The following is a 19,150-nucleotide window of genomic DNA, read 5'->3' as shown; positions in this document are numbered from 1 at the left end:
AATCTTCTAGACAAACACTGACAGTTGAATGAATCACTCTGAAGAGCTTGGGGACTTTAAATGTGCCACTGTCATAGGATAACAACTTCACCACAAGTCAACCACAAGTTTGTGAAATTACTGCCCTGCTAGATCTGCCCCAGTCAAATGTAAGTGCTGTTACTGTGAAATGGATACATCTAGAAGTGACAGCAACTCTGCCAAGAAGCAGTAGACCACGTACATTTTCAGAACAGAGCCACCGAGTGCTGAAGCATGTAGCGCATAAAACTCACCGATCCTCTGTTGCATAACTCACTACAGAGTTCCAAATCACCTCTGAAAGCAACTTCAACACAAGAACTGTGCATTGGGAGCTTCGTGAAATGGATTCCATGGCCAAGCAGCTGCACACAAGCCTAAGATCACTATGCACTTGTGCACAAAGCAAGGTCCATAAAGACATGGTTTGATGAGTCTGGTGGAGGAACTCCAGTGGCACAGAGCCCTGACCTCAACCCCACTGAACACCTTTGGGATGAATTTGATTGATTTGATATTGATTGTGAACCAGGCCTTCTTGTCAAACATCAGTGTCTGACCTCACAAATGCTCTTTTGACTGAATGGGCACAAATTTACACAGACAGACAAGTGTAAAGCCACCTTGTGTAAAGCCTTCTCAGAAGACTGGAGGCTGTTACAGCGACAAAGGGGAGGCTCCATATTAATGCCCATGGTTTCGGAAAGAGATGTCCAACAAGCTCATATAGGTGTGATGTTTTCAGGTGTCCCCATACATTTGGCCATATATATATAAAAATGGCGCATAGCATAATTGGTACATATTTTACTCTCTGAATATAAGAACCATGCTTCGAGACGAGGAATGTGCACAGACTGGGTGCTTGGATTCGCTCTTCATTCATTATAATTGGGATGACTGTAAAAACAATTTTCTGTCTGTTCATAACAAAAGAATCACTGTAGAATTGTGAGGCACAGAACTGCCTAGATGAAAAATAGTAATTAAATCTCACCTGCCAGTCCTGCTAACTAGTTATAGAAACCAACCCTCTGGGTCATTCCACAGCAACCTCAATTTAGCTCATGCAACCATGCAAAATTTCAGACTTGCGCCCTTTTTCTTTTAGTTAGGTTTAGTTAGATTTTAGTTAGATTTTTGCACTTCTAAGTTAGAAGTTTGTTAGAAGTTTTTCCTGTTAGGACCAAACTGCAATTTAATTATTGAGGTTAACTGCTTACAGAATGACTGAGCTAAACTGAAATATTAACTGGTTATAAATACAACAGTAAGAATATTTTTTCACTTCAAATAAACTAGCTTTGTGCTAATAAGTGCCTTCAACAGGTCAATTTATCAATTTTTTAGGTAAATATTTCAAATTTGAAATGTAATATTTCATTCAGATTTCAAAATAGTCTTTGCGAAATTAAGGTTTTATGTAGTACTCTGACATTCATAGCAATAATTTCTGATTGGAATATTAGAATCTACACAATGTGTTCAAAACAGCTTCTAAAAATCCATCTTATAGACCAGTTTGCCCAGTATTTTCTCTCAAAAGGGACTAAACCTATTTCCTTCAGTTTTTTCCTAAATAAGGACAGTTATTTCTAACATATAAACAAATTGCACATGCTCTCAAATTGCAATTTATAATTTTTCATGTCTTATTGAATTATTTAAGATGCCCAAATTAGGAAGGAGTCAAACTGTACAAAAGAAAAACACTGTATTTACAAAATAACCTTTATAATGCTCTGGAAAATCTTGGCTAAGCACAGTGTCTCTCAGTTTGATGGAAAATGGTGGCTAGCATTCCATCAGGAAATAAGATGATGATAGTCATTTGAATTTTTTTGCATCCTTATGGCCTGTAAATAGATTTTGATGGCCAGCGAGACAGGGCACTTGTTGGGTACCTCTGCAAAATATTCTGTATATGTTTAACCACAAACAAACAAGAAATACAAGAACTAAGCATTATACATGTTACCTGTTATTTACTTGTACTTTATGTTATTTTCAGCCCCATTTTCAAAAAAATCTATATAAACATTTCAATTAGACATAACTGTCCTTATTTAGAAAAAAATGATGAAAATAAAATACTACTTCAGAAAGTCAGTGGTCAAAAAGGTCTACAAAATGGATTTGAGTGTTTACTTTTAGAAATGAACAATACATAAAATGTTTTAAAAAAATGTGTTTAAAAAAATGACTAGATGTTTACCGTTTTAAAAATGAAATATTAAATATTAATCAGAAAATTGTATATTCTGCAATAAATGAACCAGTTGAGGGCTTTTATTAGCAAAGAAACTAGCTAATGTAAAGTTTAATATTATTCTTATTGTTGTATTCACACCTTGTTAATATTTCATCTCATTTCAAAAACTCATTGGAGCGCAGGTTTATAATTTTGCATGATTGCTTGTGTCCAGTTTGAGTTTTTGTTAGAATTTGGAATGTGAGTTGCCATCTCTCTCTCTAATGTACAGTTGAAAAGGACACTATCCCAAGAAAACAATGAACTGTTTTATGATCTGTATCAGTAAAATAATGTCCCAACATTATGTCCTGGCTTTATATTCAATGTGTGTCAGTACTTCAAGATACCACAGGTCAATATCAATGTACAATGTTCAGATAAAATGAGAAGAATGTCAGGGCAAAGACAGGAGCAGCTGTACCACAGCTCATTCATCACTCCTTTCATTGGGGTCAAATAAATATTTTGAAAGATACATTAATACCTAAAACTTAAAACAGCAAGTAAGTTAACAATAAAAGACAGTGTAACAATGTGATGCGTAACAGAAATGAAAAGCATCCTGAGTACATACTGTAGGAGCAGGTGAAATACCAATAGCTGTACTGTCCAAAAGTTAGTCCAAGTATTTTCAGCTGTGTCCGACTATTTACGTGCAATATTTTGGATACTTTTTGAATCAAGTTCCATAGAATTCAATGGAATGATTTACTTGCTGATGGCACCAAAGACGCTCTGCAAGCTAGCCATAAAAACAGTCAGTAGCATGGTTAGCAGTCTTTTGTGTTGCTTTTACTGCATAGCAATGTTACGCAGTGTGCCACGTTTTCTGTTTCATATTGACATATTAAATGTAAAATCACTAAAGTAGGTATGACCGATTCACCTTAAGCAGTTTTGCGATACCCAACATTAGCCCAGAGTTATAAAAGAGAACGCACAACATCTCAAGGCACTGCTATAAGGATGAACAGATGGGCAGTCATAAATGAATACTGGTGCTATAAAACAACACATTCTAACTGTTGTTAAGCTAACCTAACAGTGTTCATTTGTTTGCAGCATCACATCCTGCATAGCACTAGATCATACTGAGGTGAGGCAAAAGCCAGCTCTGTGTAGCTAGCTCTTCTGTTTAGAAAAACATGCATAAAGCTTTCAAAAGCCACCATTGTTATATTTAAATCTGTACTCAATGTTGGTTACTATGAAGAAATTACCAAGCTAATTTTAACAGCCCCTCTACATATTTGTGTATGGGCTCTATATATTTGTAAATGATTACTAATGTTAAATAAATAGCGAAGCTCTGGCAAAATTTCACTACAACATTAAATAGACCATTAACCTAACTAAAAATAACATAAAGAGACTTTGTCTGGTCTTTGGCCAGCTAAAATCTTCTTGCCAAGAACTGTGACCCTAGTATTACAGTAATTAAAAACCTTTCCTGAAGAAAAAATTACATATTGCCATGTAAAAGACTACAGTTAACTAGCTGTTTTTGCTTGCCCCCCGCCACTCCCAGTACAAACCCAGTTCCAAAAACATTGGGAAAGTAGGTAAAATACAAAACAGACAGCTATGAATTGTTCACTGTGTTTTACAGGTATTTAATTGAAAACAGCACAAACTTCTGTTTTTTGTAAATATACTCTAATTCCAGATTTGATGCCTGCAACACATTCCAGTTGTGACAGGGGCAGTGTAAGACAGGGAAAAGTTCATGGAACTTTCCACAGGTAAACAGGTGAATAGGTAACAAGAGAAGTTATCATGATTGGGTTATAAAAGAAGCATCACAAAGGCTCAGTCGCCACTTTGTGAAACATTGTTTAAAGATTCAGAGAAGCCGGAAAAACCTCTGCGCATAAAGTTCAAGGCCGAAAAATCAGTGCGGGATGCCTGTGAATATCGATCCCTATGATGACGTTGCACTAAAATCCAACATGCCAAACATCCAACATCCAAAAGTGAGCATCTGTCATGGTATGGGCATGTGTTAGTGCCCATGGCATGGGTGACTTGCACATCTGCGAAGGCACCATTCATGCTGAGGGGTACATACATATTTTGGAGCAGGATCTGCTGCCATCTAGATGATGTCTTTTTCAGGAATGTTTCAGCAAGACAATGCCAAGCCACAGTCTGCATATGTTACAACAGCGTGGCTTCATAGTAAGAGATTGCAGTTGCTAGACTGGCCTGCCTGCAGTCCAAACCTGTCTACCATTGAAAACATGAGGTGTATTATGGAGCACAATATATGACAACAGAGACCCTGGACTGTTGAGTAGGTGAAGTATTATAACAAGCAAGAATGGAAAGAAAATTCCACTTTCACAGCAACAACAATTGGTGTTCTCAGTTCCCAAACGATTACTGAACGTTGTTAAAAGGAAGTTTGATGTAACACGGTGGTAAACATGCCCCTGTCACAATTTTTTTGGGACATGTTGCAGGCATCTATTTAGAGTGAGCACATATATCCAAAAAACAAAAAGTTTTTCCTACTTGGAATTGAGTTTGTTATTAGCCTCCAGTACTATTTGGAAACACTTAAGTACACTTTATTTGCAGCTACATAGCAGGTATATGTTTCATGTTATTCATGCTTGTGTTGAACCATTTGGACAGTACAAGTATTGGCATTACACCTACATTTCACTTAGCAGCATCAACGCAGTGCAAGTTCACATTATTCAACGATGAATGTACATATCCATGGGCCAGTTACCATCCTCCCCACGTCTGTCCCTATCCCTCTCTCTGTTTCTGTCCCTGTCCCGCTCTCGACTCTGATAGTGGTAGTGGTTATGAGGGAGGCTGTAGTGCTGTTCTTGGTGAGAGTGTAGTGGCTGTTCATGGTGGGAGCGCATTGGCTGTTCGTGATGCGAGCGTATTGGCTGTTCGTGGTGAGGGCCGTAGAGGCTGATCGTGGTGGTGGGAACGTATCTGGCTCTGGTGCCTGTGCTGCCTGTTGCGTTCGTTGTGCTTCAGCTCATAGTCCTGTCCATGAGGGGAGTGGTCCTCGTGAATGTCCATGGTCCCGCGGTGGTGGTGATGGCGGTGACGATGGTGATTGTGGTGCTGGTGGTTGTGGTCTCTGAGGGTTGTAGTCCTGTTTTGGTACACTTCAGTTTGGTCCAGTTCGTCCTCATCCAGCTGCAGGTGCCGGCTCCGTGGCTCCGTGTACACAGAGTCCTTGCTGGGCATCAGCTCTATGTCCGCTGGCTGTGGGTGGGCAGGGTGGTGGTTGTGGTGCTCGGTGCGGTTCGCGCTGGTCCGGTGGTGGTGGTGGTGATGGTGATGGTGATGATGGTGGCTATGCTGTGGTCTCTTTGGCTCACTCCTCAAGAGCCTTTCCTCCTCTTCTGCCTCTTCCTCCCTTGCCTCCTCTTCCTCATCCTCCCTCTGCTCCTCAGCCTGAGGTTGCAGCTCCAACTGGTTCTCTTGAGATCCTTTCCTCTTGGTGGCTGCTGTTCTCTTGCTTTTTGTTTCCTCCTGGTGTCCAAGATTAGAAACATAAAGTTAGTTGTGAGAAAGAAGTAACTCTGTGGACCAAATGTACTGAACATTGTCACATTTTGAATGCACGAAATCACACACAGCTGATCTTTCAATGTGTAGGCCCCAATCAAAAAGCACAGTAGGTTTTAGCATGCCTGACTTCATGCATGTGCATTTTAGGGTGTGGCACTGTTGAGGCACAGAAATAGAGGTAAAGACCAATTAACCACCAGACCCGGTTATCAGGCCACCCCAGAAAAGATGAATAAAATGGCCTTACAGGGATAACAATCTGGAGCAATTTGCTGACATAAACTGACCAGAAAACTGCGTCTTAGTATACGGAAGCCTAGTATACGGAAATGCAATTACTTTGAAAATGTTCCCCTCACAGAGGTTGTGAGAAAAGACAGCTCTTCTTAAAAGCAAGCCTCTCTTTTCATCTCATTAAAAAAGTAATCTTTTTTTATATTTTCCTCCATTTTTACCCATTTAGGAGTTTCTTTTTATTGTGTGTTTCACTTTCACTTTGGTTGAGCATCAGCTTTTCCCTTTATGAAAAAAAAAAATATATATATGCAAAGTGTATTTATTAAATGCATTAAAAATGCCATTTCAGTACACTTATAGAATATATATTTTTATTTTTAAAAATTCTTTAATAATGTTATCTTGTTGACAGTATTTTCTAATAGGCATTATCTGTCTAAAGGCTACTTTAGCTAATTTTGATCTAAAATTGGCAAATGTAACCTTTACAGTGAATGACACCTATTGGAATAAGCATTTACAAACATTATGATGTAGGTGTCATATAGCCATATATGACCATATAGTGGTCATGCTAATTTTGATTTGTTTTAGTTAATCTACAGATCTTATGCCATGGATTTCAATTCATGGTGAGCCTGTACCTAATAAACAAGCAAAATGAGTATCAGACTGCATGCTGTTTTAGGATGCCCCATAAAGTAATTTCTCGCATTTCCCTCCCTTATTCCAAACGCCAAGACATGTTTGGTGTCTAAAGTTTGCCTCATTAGTTTTGCACTGGAGCTATGAGGCTAACAGACCTAACACTCGATTTAAGCCTATGTCACCCAAATTGTGCTTAGTAGGAAAGAGTTTACGTAGGGATTGAACAGAGTTAACACAAATACACAGTCCACCGGCTGCTACTTTTGGCATGTCCACTCCCAAGTGAATCTCTGATTAATGAGTCTGAATGACCTCTGCAGCTCAATGTGCTCAAGTGTCAAAACTGGACTCTGCCCAGTTCTGACTGTTTTGAAGGGTTTCTTTTTCAGTAGATGCCAATATTTCTCCAGTTCACTAGCAGTTTTTCATCTCATGCCGTAGTCAGAGCACTTTTTGCACTGCACTGGTGACTCAGGCAGAGTACCTGATATTCCTGTCCACAGGAGGGCAGCATCTGTCCATCAAAGCATAAATGTGAAATGGTAGCAGGATGGAAAATGAATCATGATCTATGGCGGCGGTGTAGGGCAAGATGCAGGGGTGGGGATCCCATTCAGTTAACTGACGACGTTGCACAGTATTCTCCATGCCTTATGGCCAAAATAAACGTTAATTTTCTTTTCAGTGAATAGTTATTTCTGGGTGCAGGTTCCAGCCATGGGTATTCTCATTAGTGGAGATGGTATTTTGGTATCAATGGGTATCGGTAAGCTAAAAATGCTGGCTCGGCTATTGAAGGGAAAAAAGAATGAAACTGATCCACTCCTGTAACAAATCTATCCTGAAATTGCACACACTCACATTGTATGATGTGGTGGTCTTAGCTGTGTACTTCATCCTGTGTGGTAGTAGTGCGTTTGAGTAGTTTGATTATAATGGACTACTTTTAGATGCTGTTCTTAAGTAAAATGCTGCAATTGAAAAAAGCACATTTGAGAGCTTAGTAACTTTTAAAGAACATATATAGGATCAGTACTGGCTGAAACTCAAGATTTCAGTGTTGGTATTGAAAAAACAAAACAAAAAACAAACTTATATGCCATCCCCATCACTTAGGGAGGGCATATATGATTCAACTATGATTATATGAAATAACATGAAATAACGTCTTTTTCGTTTTCTTCTGCTGAATAGTTTTTTTTATTTGTTTGTTTACTTTTGTCTCTTTCACTGCTAATGGAGCTCACAATCCTTTCAGCCTGGCTGCCTAATCTATATAGAATATTTTAAAATTATGATCCTGCATCTGTGTCTGCAAATCTGGTCTACATGGACTATGTGGATTTGATTGCTGAATTTGATGCCAGGAAGTTCAGGAGAGTCTATAAAAGCTGTGGTGAGTTGTTGGTCACTATGCAATATATTAAAGACTATCTGTTCCTGGATGGTAAGTGACATTATTGTAGCCTGAGGTACATTAGCTCATAGTTAAATCTAGATTTGACTTGACTTGCCCAGAGCTCACTCCTCAAGATGGTCCTGGTGCCACCTCTACACAATAGCTGAAGAGCATTTAGCCTAGAGGGTAGGACTGTTGGTGTAAACATATTTACAATATAACTGCTTTTAATGTTCATTTAGTCAGAAAATGATGGTTTCCAGTTATTACAACTATAATGCTCTATACTCTTTCCTTTCTGTGTGCCACATTTAGTGTTATAATTTACTCCACTTCTGGTTTGTGTTCATCAGTATTTAATATATTACTTTTATTGTACTTGAGAATCCAGACACTCCATGCTGTTGTAGGAAAGCTTTGTTTGAGCTGTTTTTTAAGCAGGAAAATTGTAGGTCATACACAGGGAAAAGGGAAAAAGCTATGCACTCCAGCATTAATTACCAAAGTTTCTTTCTTTCTACTATTGTTTTGTTGACCTAACAGCTAATTAAAGACTAAGAATACAGACTAAAAAGGCACTAAAATTCCTGCTCTAGGGTCAATTACTAAAGAACAACAACTATACCATCACACTCACCAGAGGTTCTTCTACCTCAAATCTGTCTTCTTTCAATGTCCAACAGAGGTTTTAGTTGAAGGTGGTAGGGAAGAAATTGAGAAGTGTCATGAACAAGGAGAGCACACATGGTAGTGGTGGTAAGTCACACTGGGTTGATTTCATATGAAGGCATGAAGATCCTATTTTTACCCATTGTACTTAAAGGGAATTTCACAGATTTTTCAAATATTCTGCATAATACAGTCTAACTTACCAACTCAGATTTTCTCTCCAGTGGTGGCGAAAGGAACCAATGGCTATAACACAAATATTGTATTTGCAGAAGTATTTTATTTTTTCAAAAAATTCCAAAGTGGGAAAAAATCCAAAATGAAACAATAATTCACTCTTGCTGAAACTGAAAGCAAAGGAAAGGAAGCTGTAATAAAGGCAAAGTGTCGGCACATTAAATACTGAAACAATTATGGTTAGTTTTGAGGCTTCTGTGTAATTCTCTGTTAAAGCTACACTATGTAAGATTTGGAGACCTCTTTGGTAGACACTCTTTGGCAGTGTGCAGAAGAACATTTTGTGACATCGACTGTGCTTCAGACACCTTGCCCAAGCAGATAAATCTGATGATTGTGAACGTGATGAAAGAGTATTCAAAGAGATTTCGGTCAAAACTTGGAGAAGGACATGTCTTCTGTGGATACAAGTAAATTAACTACTATTGTCATCATATCTTAATCAGTATAATGTTGATTTTGCATTTAAGACCTAATCATCAAGCCAGGTCTTCTTTCTGAGTCTATTAATTTTATTAATAAATAAAGGGGTATGACATGGTCCAAAAAACTCCCATGGAGTCCAACCCAATACCTCTGACTTTTAAATGACTATTAAGCGACTTGCAGCAGCACACGCACACCATATTTTAGTATGTTTTTATTCTCAGTAACAAAAATTCTTACAGGGTTCAGCCTTAAATATGTTTTCTAAACAGGACTTATTGGCCATTTAGACTGGAAATTAAATATACGATGGGTGGTTTTGCATATTAATGTACGTTTCAGACCAAATCTTTATTAAAACAGTGTCTCAGAGATCAGGCATTTCATGTAACAATTTTCTGTGATTTGGGCTTCACAGACATTAAACGCTTCAGACGTCTGCTTCCTATCACCAGAGCTGCGAACAGTCGTACTTTAGTAAGGATTTCACATCAAACCAATGTGAATAACTTTGTTTAAATCTTAACTCTTTAAATCCTAACTCTCAGGCAGAAATTTTGAAAAAAAATGGTTTCTTGAATTACCCTTTAAGAAACATGAATTGAAGTAAGACTTCAGTTCAGTGGTGCAGACTGGTAATCTATGAAAAGAACACAATCTGCTGTTTTGAGTGGTATATTTTGCTTATGCAGTGTCTATGCATCTGTGTGGCCAGAGATACCCCAGCCTGTCTTTCTGCTGTTGCTTCCGAAGGAAGCATTTGTGCATACCTTAACAGGTGTGGGGCTGGTAGGGAGTGTGTTCTCTGCCAATTTCTCTACCAGGGGGTTGGCTGGCTCCATCTCCGGAGGATGGGTGGCTCTCCAGTAAGATTCCAGGTATTCAGCTATGTGCTCACAGGCATCTGAAAGCTGGTTCTCGTCTAAGATGACATCAAAGATCTCCTAAAAGATGAAGTAGCAGGGATGAGTGTTAACCTTAACATGCACAATGAAGTGATTGTGCAAACCACAGAGCAACACAGAGAATCTATGTCACTGTCTGCCTCCAAGGTCCCAGGAGGTGCCTCACAACATGAGGCAATTTAAAAATAACAGTCTCTTGGTAATCAAATCAAGTGGACTCTGATTAAAGCCTTAAGCAAGATTGAAATGAGAGGACACGCAAGGAAATAAGAGCAACTATAAAAAAGGAGGACATCCAAGTGGTCTTTCTGAATGCTAACATAAGGTTCAATTTGATTTCTCAAGACAGATCAACGACACAGCAAGTCATCTGTGATGTTCTGTGATGACACAAATAGTAAAAAGAGTGCTTTTTCTTAGAAAGCTTGATCGTGTTTTACTTTATGGACTACATGTCACCAACATTCCCGCTCTTGTGGCATTAAATTGAGCACAGAGCACGAACTGGCTAATGAGGACACACTTACATTAGGACACTGGGCAAGTTTATCTGCAGCCACCAGCTGAACGTTGAGATGTTTGGTCTGACTCTTTCCCCTGGTCTTTATCAACCTGGTGAGAACCTGAAGCATCAGAGAAAGAAAAAGGAGAAGGAGGAAGACAGATGAACAGGAGATGAGTAGGAGCAGGAGGGATGGAAGTAAGACTACTAGTACCTGGCCACTTCCACCACTGATTGTGCAGCACAGATTTCTACTATTCACACATACATAATAAAAGTCCTACAAGGTACTAATTCCATTTTTGAGTAACACTATGAACAGTAGGGTCTTTAATTATCAAACATCATGTTAACACTATTATAAGGCTGTTATATATATGCTTATGATGACTGATTAGTTTTGTTTGTGAACTGCTAACTAAACTGGGGTACTGAACTGCTGGGGGTCCAAACCTTGGGGGATGAGATCTTGACATAGACAAGGATGGGGGCCAGGGAGGTCTTGCTGAGCTGGAGGGGATGGTTTATGGTATCCGCATCCAGGACCACCAGCTGCAGGCTTCGGGCCAGCTCGAAGATCCTCTCCACCTCGCCTTGGATCTGAGCTGCAGGGACATGGGAGCGCAAGTTAACTTCAAAGGATCAAACAATGCTTCAATATGACCAAATATGCACATCTGTCGCATGTGGTAAGTTTCTACAGACAATAATTTCAGTGCATTTATCTATACATAGTACTGTACAAAAATCAGTGACCAACCTTTTAATTTCAAAAAAATGGCCATTAAATGCAAGTTATTTGTTTTTCAGCATCAGGCAAAAAAAGCTGAAAACACATATCTAAAAGAAAATTACACAGAAACCTAAACAACTAAATATAGAACATTCAGTATTTAGTGTGTCCAGTTTGGTCTTCATTACAGCTGCTTTTCAGAAGACCTGCTTTCAGTTTTCCAAAGAAATCTACAGGGATATTTTTCCACACCTCCAAAGTTTAGTCTTAGAAGTTGGTTGCATTTCCTGCTTCTTACTATTCTGCTTCTCATTCAATGATGTTGAGGTCTGGACTCTGGGATGGTCAGTATATTCTGAGAACACCAGCAGCTTCTTCGTTTGATTTGCAAATCAATCGGTTTTTCTATTTTTTTGTCTATTTCTTTTTCTCTGTAAGGACTTCTTGACAGCTACACATCCTTTCAGACTCATAGTGTTGAGTTGTCTTCTCACAGTAGAAAGATGGACAGAAACACCTGCGGATTTTTTCAGGTCTGAAGCAAGAGTGGAGCTTGATTTTCTCCTCTCTCTCAAAGATGAAAGCTTTAAGTACTGTTTATCTGATGAATGACCATTTTGGTGGTCTACCAGGTTTCACATGGTTGTTAGGAGGCCCTTGTCTCTGTCGTTTGCTCATTTCTGCAACTCCAGTTTTAGAAACCCCTGTTTTCTTCACATATTTTCCTCTGACATTCCTCTTCTTTATGCAAGTGTATTAATGTTTTATGAATCTCATCAGAAATAATGGCTGAAAATGATGAATAATTTGTCCTAAATGGTTGTTCTCACTGGAAAAAAGAGAGAGTGGTCTCTGATTTTACACAGTACTGTAGTAAAATATAGAAAACCTGTTGACTCAAAACAGATTAGTAAGAAGCCAATGGGCAGGGCCTATTTCTGTAAAGCTTTAAGATCATTTTAGTTGTTATGGCATTCAGTCCTTTGACTTATTCTCGTTCTCATCTCTGAAAGCATTAGCACTGGATTCAGCTTATTCAGCCTAATAAAACACCCAATAGTAAGACCATTATATTTTCATGGTAAATATGATAACTAATGTGTAAAAAAATGACCAAAATATGCTGAATGAATGGCACAGTATATGGTACAAGACACTATGAATGGTCAAAGATAGCATTCAGCTCCTGTGCAAATAAAGGGCTAGCATCGCAGAACATGGCAAACATGCTGAACATAAACCAGAAAATGTCCCTCCAAACTCCAGCTCGCTGTGAACTACACAGTACTAGCTATTCTCCACAACATACAAAAGAGGTCTGATACATTTTATACTGAAGCAAACACAATTTTACTTTTTTCTTTAGCCAGAGCCTAAATGGACCATTCTACCAAATCAGTTCAAGCTGTAGTCTCTCAGTAAAAACTATTCAAAAAACAATGACATATTCAGATCCAAGGCATTAATTGAGATAGCAATAAGCTAATTATATACAAAATGATCATTTATAATGTACTTTTCACTGGGAGGTAGCTGTCCTAAACCTTGACCCCTAAATTAACACTTGTGAAAATGATACTTTAATTTTGCTGATCTTTTTGCTTTTTTTTTTGAAGGGAAGTTGAAAGATTTAGATATATAATAACTTTAATTTTTCAGTGAAACTTTATTCAAAAAATGCTGTCACACTTTTCACACGTCACTACCGAAACACAAGAGTATTAGTCCAAAGGCTGAGTCTTATTTTAGCCACATCGCTGCATTTTAGAGCAGGAAGTGAGACAGTCAGATCTCATTGTTTTAAAGTAAATGTGTTCCAAAGTCTGAAAATCAGTGGTTAACATTAAGAACTGTCATTACTGAAACATGTTTTCTGCCATTAAGTAAACTATTTTTGTATTTTAATGAAAAAATATTAGGGTTATGAATGTACAGCTGTTCAAAGCTGTGTAAGCTAGTCTTGTCCTGGCTAGTATTTTTAAGTTCTGCCTAAAATTAGCTAACATCGTCACTCCCGAAACAGTCACTACCTAAACATTTGGTAAAATTTCAGTAGTGTTATGACTGTTTTGTTAGTGACAAAATGGAACATTCAATCATTTGATTTAAGAAAATAAACATAATTAAGGCATAAAGTCGCTCAAAGCAAATAGATTTTAGTCTGAAGTCCAAGTCATTTAGAAGTCTGAAATGTGCCTTCAACTCTAACTTTGAACCAATTCGATAGAATGGTACATATACCCCTAACTCAGTATATATCAGGACTCTCTAGCACTTTTGATTGTGCTACTGCTAATGGAATGTAAATGGTTGCTCTGAAATCAACAGGAATGGGTTCGGGAGCGATACATACCAGCGGCGTCTGAGGCAAGAAAGCAATGTGTGGGACAGAGCGGAGAGAACCAATCAGTCCCCTCAACAGTGTGAGCAACTGTAGCTAGCTATACACTTCATATCCCCACTGAGCCAGAAAACACTGTCCACTTTTACCCCAGCATTAGAGTACAACAGTAAAATAGTGTTGTTTTTTTATATGGAGTAGGAGAAGGTTTTCCCAGTAAGTGGGGAATTGCCTTATTAACAAAAGCACCTACATCCTTATGGTCTTGTATCATGAAGTGGCAAAAATTTGTGTTTCAGTCAGGCTGAAAAGAATGCAAATGCTTTAGTAATACCTTTCCTGATACCCTACGACCACTGAATCTGAGATCAGTAAAGAGCACAGAACACTAGGGCCATATGTATGAAAGCAGAATCCCCCAGTAAAGTGAGGTGCACACGTATTTCTCATTTTGGAATACTGACTGGGTCAGTGGGACCAGTGCCCAAGGGCCTCTGACCACAAGGCCCTAGGCAACTGGGGACAGTCCACTGCAAATACAAAAATTAGATGAATGAACTGTCCTTGATTATGTAATGACTGAATAAACTTAATAAAAACCCCTGGGCCCATATCTGCCACTATATTCAAAGTAATTAAAGCCCCCGCCCCCAAATTCAGAAACGTGCAGAAATATAACTGTGCAGAAAATGATAGGCTATTGCCCATTAATTGAGAATTAGTAACATTATTTAAGTTAGCTTCTTACATTACATTTTGCTGTTTAAAAGTGCACTTAAACAAACATGAGCTATTTATTAAAGTTATTTTTCAGGCCTTTTTTTCACTTATTGTCAGAGTGAGGGGATGAGGGGCTTCCAAAGATGCCCCATGAGACCCTATTAGTTAGTCGCTAAGCCTCCAAAGATAGACAATGAAAGAAGTCTCTATCCATCCATTTTTGGAAGCTTTATGTATGTAGACACAGCCTTTGTCACTAATTATATTATGTTATTTTGAATTTAGGCTGGGGGGAGCCTGTCTGGTTCAAACGAAATAGACTAGTGTGAAAATTAATCGTGTTGATTTACCAAACGTTTCAGCCTCTGTTACAATGGGCCCCTCGGTTTGTTACAATTCACCCCACTTTTGCATTCCCTCCACTTTTGGCTGAATTGTTTCCAAACGGTAGGCGCTGGAAACCATTAAATTTGTAGCAGAGAAGTGTAGACTACTGAAAACAATCAAATACTTTTAAATAACATTATTAAGCAAATACCAAATTGTGCCCCATTCTCCTCTGTCTTAGAATTTTCTTAGAGTTTTAAACATTACTCTGCTCAGTTAAGTCATAACAGCATTATAGTTTGCATTAGCATAAAGGTATATTCAACTTTGCCTTCTGTTCAAAACAAACCAATGCCATTATGCTATGCTCTGTAGTTATATAGGATTCAACAGACTACTAAAGTCACATTTCCAGTTAATGCTACATAAATTCTTTCCATGAGTTGTCAGTAATTCCCATTCTCCCTCATCATAGTTGCTCAGCGCAATTTTTATGTACATACATATATATGTTCATACATTTGGCCCCTGGAATGTAATGTCCAAATGAAAGATGATGAGTCTGAAACAAAGCATTACCGAGGCTGGAGCGCGTGTTGGAGCGATCCATTATAGCATGTTTGCTGGGGTTGTTCAGGATCGACCGCTTAGCAAGAGCAATATCTGCCGTCACCCGAGTGATTGTTATTCTATCAAAACAAGACAAAGAAGAAAAATAGACATGAAATATTCTGCAAAAGAACCTGGAAAGGTTTTATGGCTGCATCAAATAATCAGACTGTGCGAAAAAACATTTCACAAATAAATATTTAACAAGCTAATTAACACTGCAGTGGCTACATACCTGCCTTCAAATCTGTGTTTTAAAAAATCAAAGAGTGCCTTTTGCATCATGTCTGTAACCTGTAAAAAAAGAAAAAAGGGGAGAGATGGGGAGAAGGGAGGAGAAAAGAGGAGAGGAGAAAAGAGGAGAGAGGGGAGAAAGGTTGAGAAAGGAGGGGAGGGAGGAAAGGAGTGGAGGAGAGAGGAGAGATGAGAGAAGGGGAGGAGAGAAGAGGAGAGACGAGAGAAGGGGTGGAAAGAAGGGGAGAAAGGAGGGGAGTGGAGGAAAGAGGAGGAGGGGTGAGTGAAACTTTAATCACCACATAATCTGTTCATAAGCCCTGTTAAATCCTCAGGAAGGTGGGCTGTAAAGTCAGAGCCGAACACTAGAGGGAGCAGTAAACTCTGTTTATAAGGTGACTTGCTCACAAGTGTGGACCATCTGTTGTCTACGAACTGTAGGGCTGCATGATATGGACATAATGCCAGTATTGTGATTTTATTTTTGCAATATGAGGTAACTTGGGGGAAGAAGCCCTCCAAAGTAAAATGTTCCCACCCCTTATTCCCTCAGTCTAATCTTAACACATTCACTGACTGTGATCTAACAAATTCTGAGATTTTATCTTTGCATTTGTGTGATTTATTCAACATAGGATAATAGTGATCTGTTCATTTCTATTAACTTGTCCAAAAACATTATATACAATGATTATGGGGGTTATGAGCAGTATGTTTGGTTTTGAGAGGATATTTATTTATTTATTTATTTATTTATTTATTTTAAAGTAAAAATATAAAGTCAGACCTTTGGGACAATAAGTCCTCCCAGACAAAGGACAAAATGTCCCCTTCACTATTTTGCTCATAAAATTAATGTAGTTAGATTTTTCAGTTGAAGAGTTACATCCAAATCTGATTTGTGTTGTCATGATAATAATTCAAAAATTAGATGTTGAATGCTATCGCTTGGTTATGATGATGATGATGATGATGATGATTATTATTATTATTATTATTATTATTATTATTATTATTATTATTATTGTTGTTATTATTATTAGTATTATTATTATTGTTGTTATTATTATTAGTATTATTATTATTATTATTATTATTATTGTTTAAACAACAACAACAACATTATAATTAATGTAATCACAATGACCATTTATTTAATTAACAAACAAATACCTGATTTTTCAATTTTACTTTTATTTAATTGTTTTACCATACCTTATTAAAATTAATTGGAATAATTAAGACATCACTTAATAGAAGGCTTAATTTAATTTTTAATACTTTTTTGATTGTTCTGTTTTACTTTGCTTAATAGGGCAATTTTGAAAGGTGCACAGACTAGAAATGCTTTGAGAATTATAAATGATACATTCCACAAAACTTCATTAAATGGTTGAACACAGTGTTTGTCAGGAGGGCTTCTTATCCCCTAATCTTAAAATCTTCACATTTTTTGTTCTATAAAAAACAGATTTGACTGCTTTTCAAGTTTATTTCCCCTAATTAAATGCTCAACTCATGCACAGATCCTGTTTAGCTAACTGTAAATGGACGTTGTTCTTAAAGGGGGCATCAGCCCTATTTTCCCCTATTAAAAATCAATCAGTAATGTCAAAGATGGTTTTGTTGGATTATATGTTGCATTTTGGAGTCTCTGCAATATCAGCATGTAATGATATAATGATACCAATATAATGGTAATTGTTAATAAAGGATACTTTAATGGTAGGTAATGGCTCATTTTGTTTCAGCTGCTAGTTTTATCAAGGATTTAGCCTAAAGAGCAACCTGCAAAGATTCTGACTGTAAGGTAATAGGCACCTCATAGCCCTTGAGGGAAGGCCCCATCAGCACCACGGGGCGCATGGAAGGCACAACGTCATACGCTGCCAGTTGCTCCCCCTGCAAAAATCAGTGCAAAGATCATTTTTTTGGGTGTGTTTGCAGGTCATACCATAAATTGTTCATTAAAATGAGAGTTTATAGATATGTATGCAGAGTAAAGCTAATGATTTATAAAAGGTAAATGCAACATCAGTAGAAAAGCAACGTATTAGGGAAAGGAGAAAGACATTCACTGTAGAAAAAGTAGGCTGGATCACACTCCAAGTGTACTCACCGATTTCTTCTTCACTTGCTGAACTGTGGTGTAAGATTAAGAGAGGGCAAAAATTACATTTCGTGCAAGCATGTGAAATAATAAAGCACCTCCTTTTCTCACCTCTCTGCCCCATTAAAAGCCCTAATGTGCGCTATTTCATGCTATTAGTACTGTTAATGAATCATTTGAGGACGAATAGGCAACTCATGTTGGACATTGTGTTCTGAGATAATCATGTTTGATCTAACCTAATTAGCATGCTAATGGAACGGTGAGAGGCTATAGCACTGTGGGCATTCAATCAGGTGACCTTGCCTAGCGATTCATTTGAGCTTACCTGTCGGAGGGGGAGTGACTTTCTTCGAGTTCATATCATCTTTGGCAGAGCTTGCTGCTTTGCTGGAATGACAAATGGGTGATTTCATCACATTACATTTTAACCGTCTGCAGAAATCTTCAGTATGTCAACTTAAATCTGTACATTACTATGCAAACGCTCAGCAGCATTCAAGCGCATGAAAGCTGCTTGATATATTGGATGGGATGCTCTGCAAGAAATGAAAGAAGTTTACTTGGCTAGGGCTTTGGCTGCCTTCCTGGCTTGGACCTCTCTCCTGATGAGAATGGTCTCCAGGTTGACCGGGCTGGGGATGAAACCCACCTCCCCTCCCTCTTTCACCGGCCGCCCAATCCACCAGTCATTATTGAACTTCTGCAACATAACACAATGATCAGCTTAAGACCAGCACTGACATCTCAATTAACCTCTCAAACAAGGGCGCTCTTTGCACTGGGCAAAGGTAGGGCCTCCCTGAGCTCTCATGAAAATTAGATGTACTGTAGATGTTGATGTTCAATAACCTCTTCTGGACTATATATACACTTTAACAATAGCTGATATTTGCCATTGTAGTGGTTATTTTCCATCATTTTAACCTCTTAAATGGCCATGGTCTGACAGTGTGCTAAAAGTCTTAGTGTGTAACAAGCCTGGGATTTTAAGTGGATAAAGCAGCCACACCTCCTGGTCATGGTAATAATGGCTTATTCCATGTTGTTAAGTGATGATACAACTGCATAAGGACAGAAGGGTATCAGCAAGTCAATTAAGCAATAATCTACATTATGGAGAGAAGATTCTTTTGGGTGTTGAGAGGGGAAATCAAATAAAGTGATTCAAGTACAGCAAAGAAAGAGTTCTGCATAGGCTCAGCAGACTTACATAATGCAAGTGTTAATGTTAG

General features: G+C 38.1%; 1 protein-coding gene across 1 annotated transcript in view; it reads right to left on the bottom strand.

Moving 5' to 3' along the window:
• Positions 1-4,809: 4,809 nt before the first annotated feature.
• The window catches only part of cacnb2b (calcium channel, voltage-dependent, beta 2b), a 39,415-nt gene continuing 25,074 nt past the window's right edge, over positions 4,810-19,150 (bottom strand). The window contains exons 4-14 of the mRNA XM_036597634.1: positions 18,479-18,618; positions 18,244-18,305; positions 17,925-17,947; positions 17,627-17,707; positions 15,807-15,865; positions 15,542-15,651; positions 13,928-13,936; positions 11,295-11,446; positions 10,867-10,962; positions 10,205-10,378; positions 4,810-5,779 (exon numbers count right to left, since the gene is read on the bottom strand). Coding sequence (XP_036453527.1) covers positions 5,138-5,779; positions 10,205-10,378; positions 10,867-10,962; positions 11,295-11,446; positions 13,928-13,936; positions 15,542-15,651; positions 15,807-15,865; positions 17,627-17,707; positions 17,925-17,947; positions 18,244-18,305; positions 18,479-18,618 — 1,548 coding nt within the window. The 3' untranslated portion in view covers positions 4,810-5,137. The remainder of the gene's footprint in view (positions 5,780-10,204; positions 10,379-10,866; positions 10,963-11,294; positions 11,447-13,927; positions 13,937-15,541; positions 15,652-15,806; positions 15,866-17,626; positions 17,708-17,924; positions 17,948-18,243; positions 18,306-18,478; positions 18,619-19,150) is intronic.

Source organism: Colossoma macropomum, unplaced genomic scaffold (assembly GCF_904425465.1).
Source record: "Colossoma macropomum unplaced genomic scaffold, Colossoma_macropomum, whole genome shotgun sequence".
Lineage (NCBI taxonomy): Eukaryota > Metazoa > Chordata > Actinopteri > Characiformes > Serrasalmidae > Colossoma > Colossoma macropomum.
This window is presented reverse-complemented; position numbering and strand designations above follow the sequence as displayed.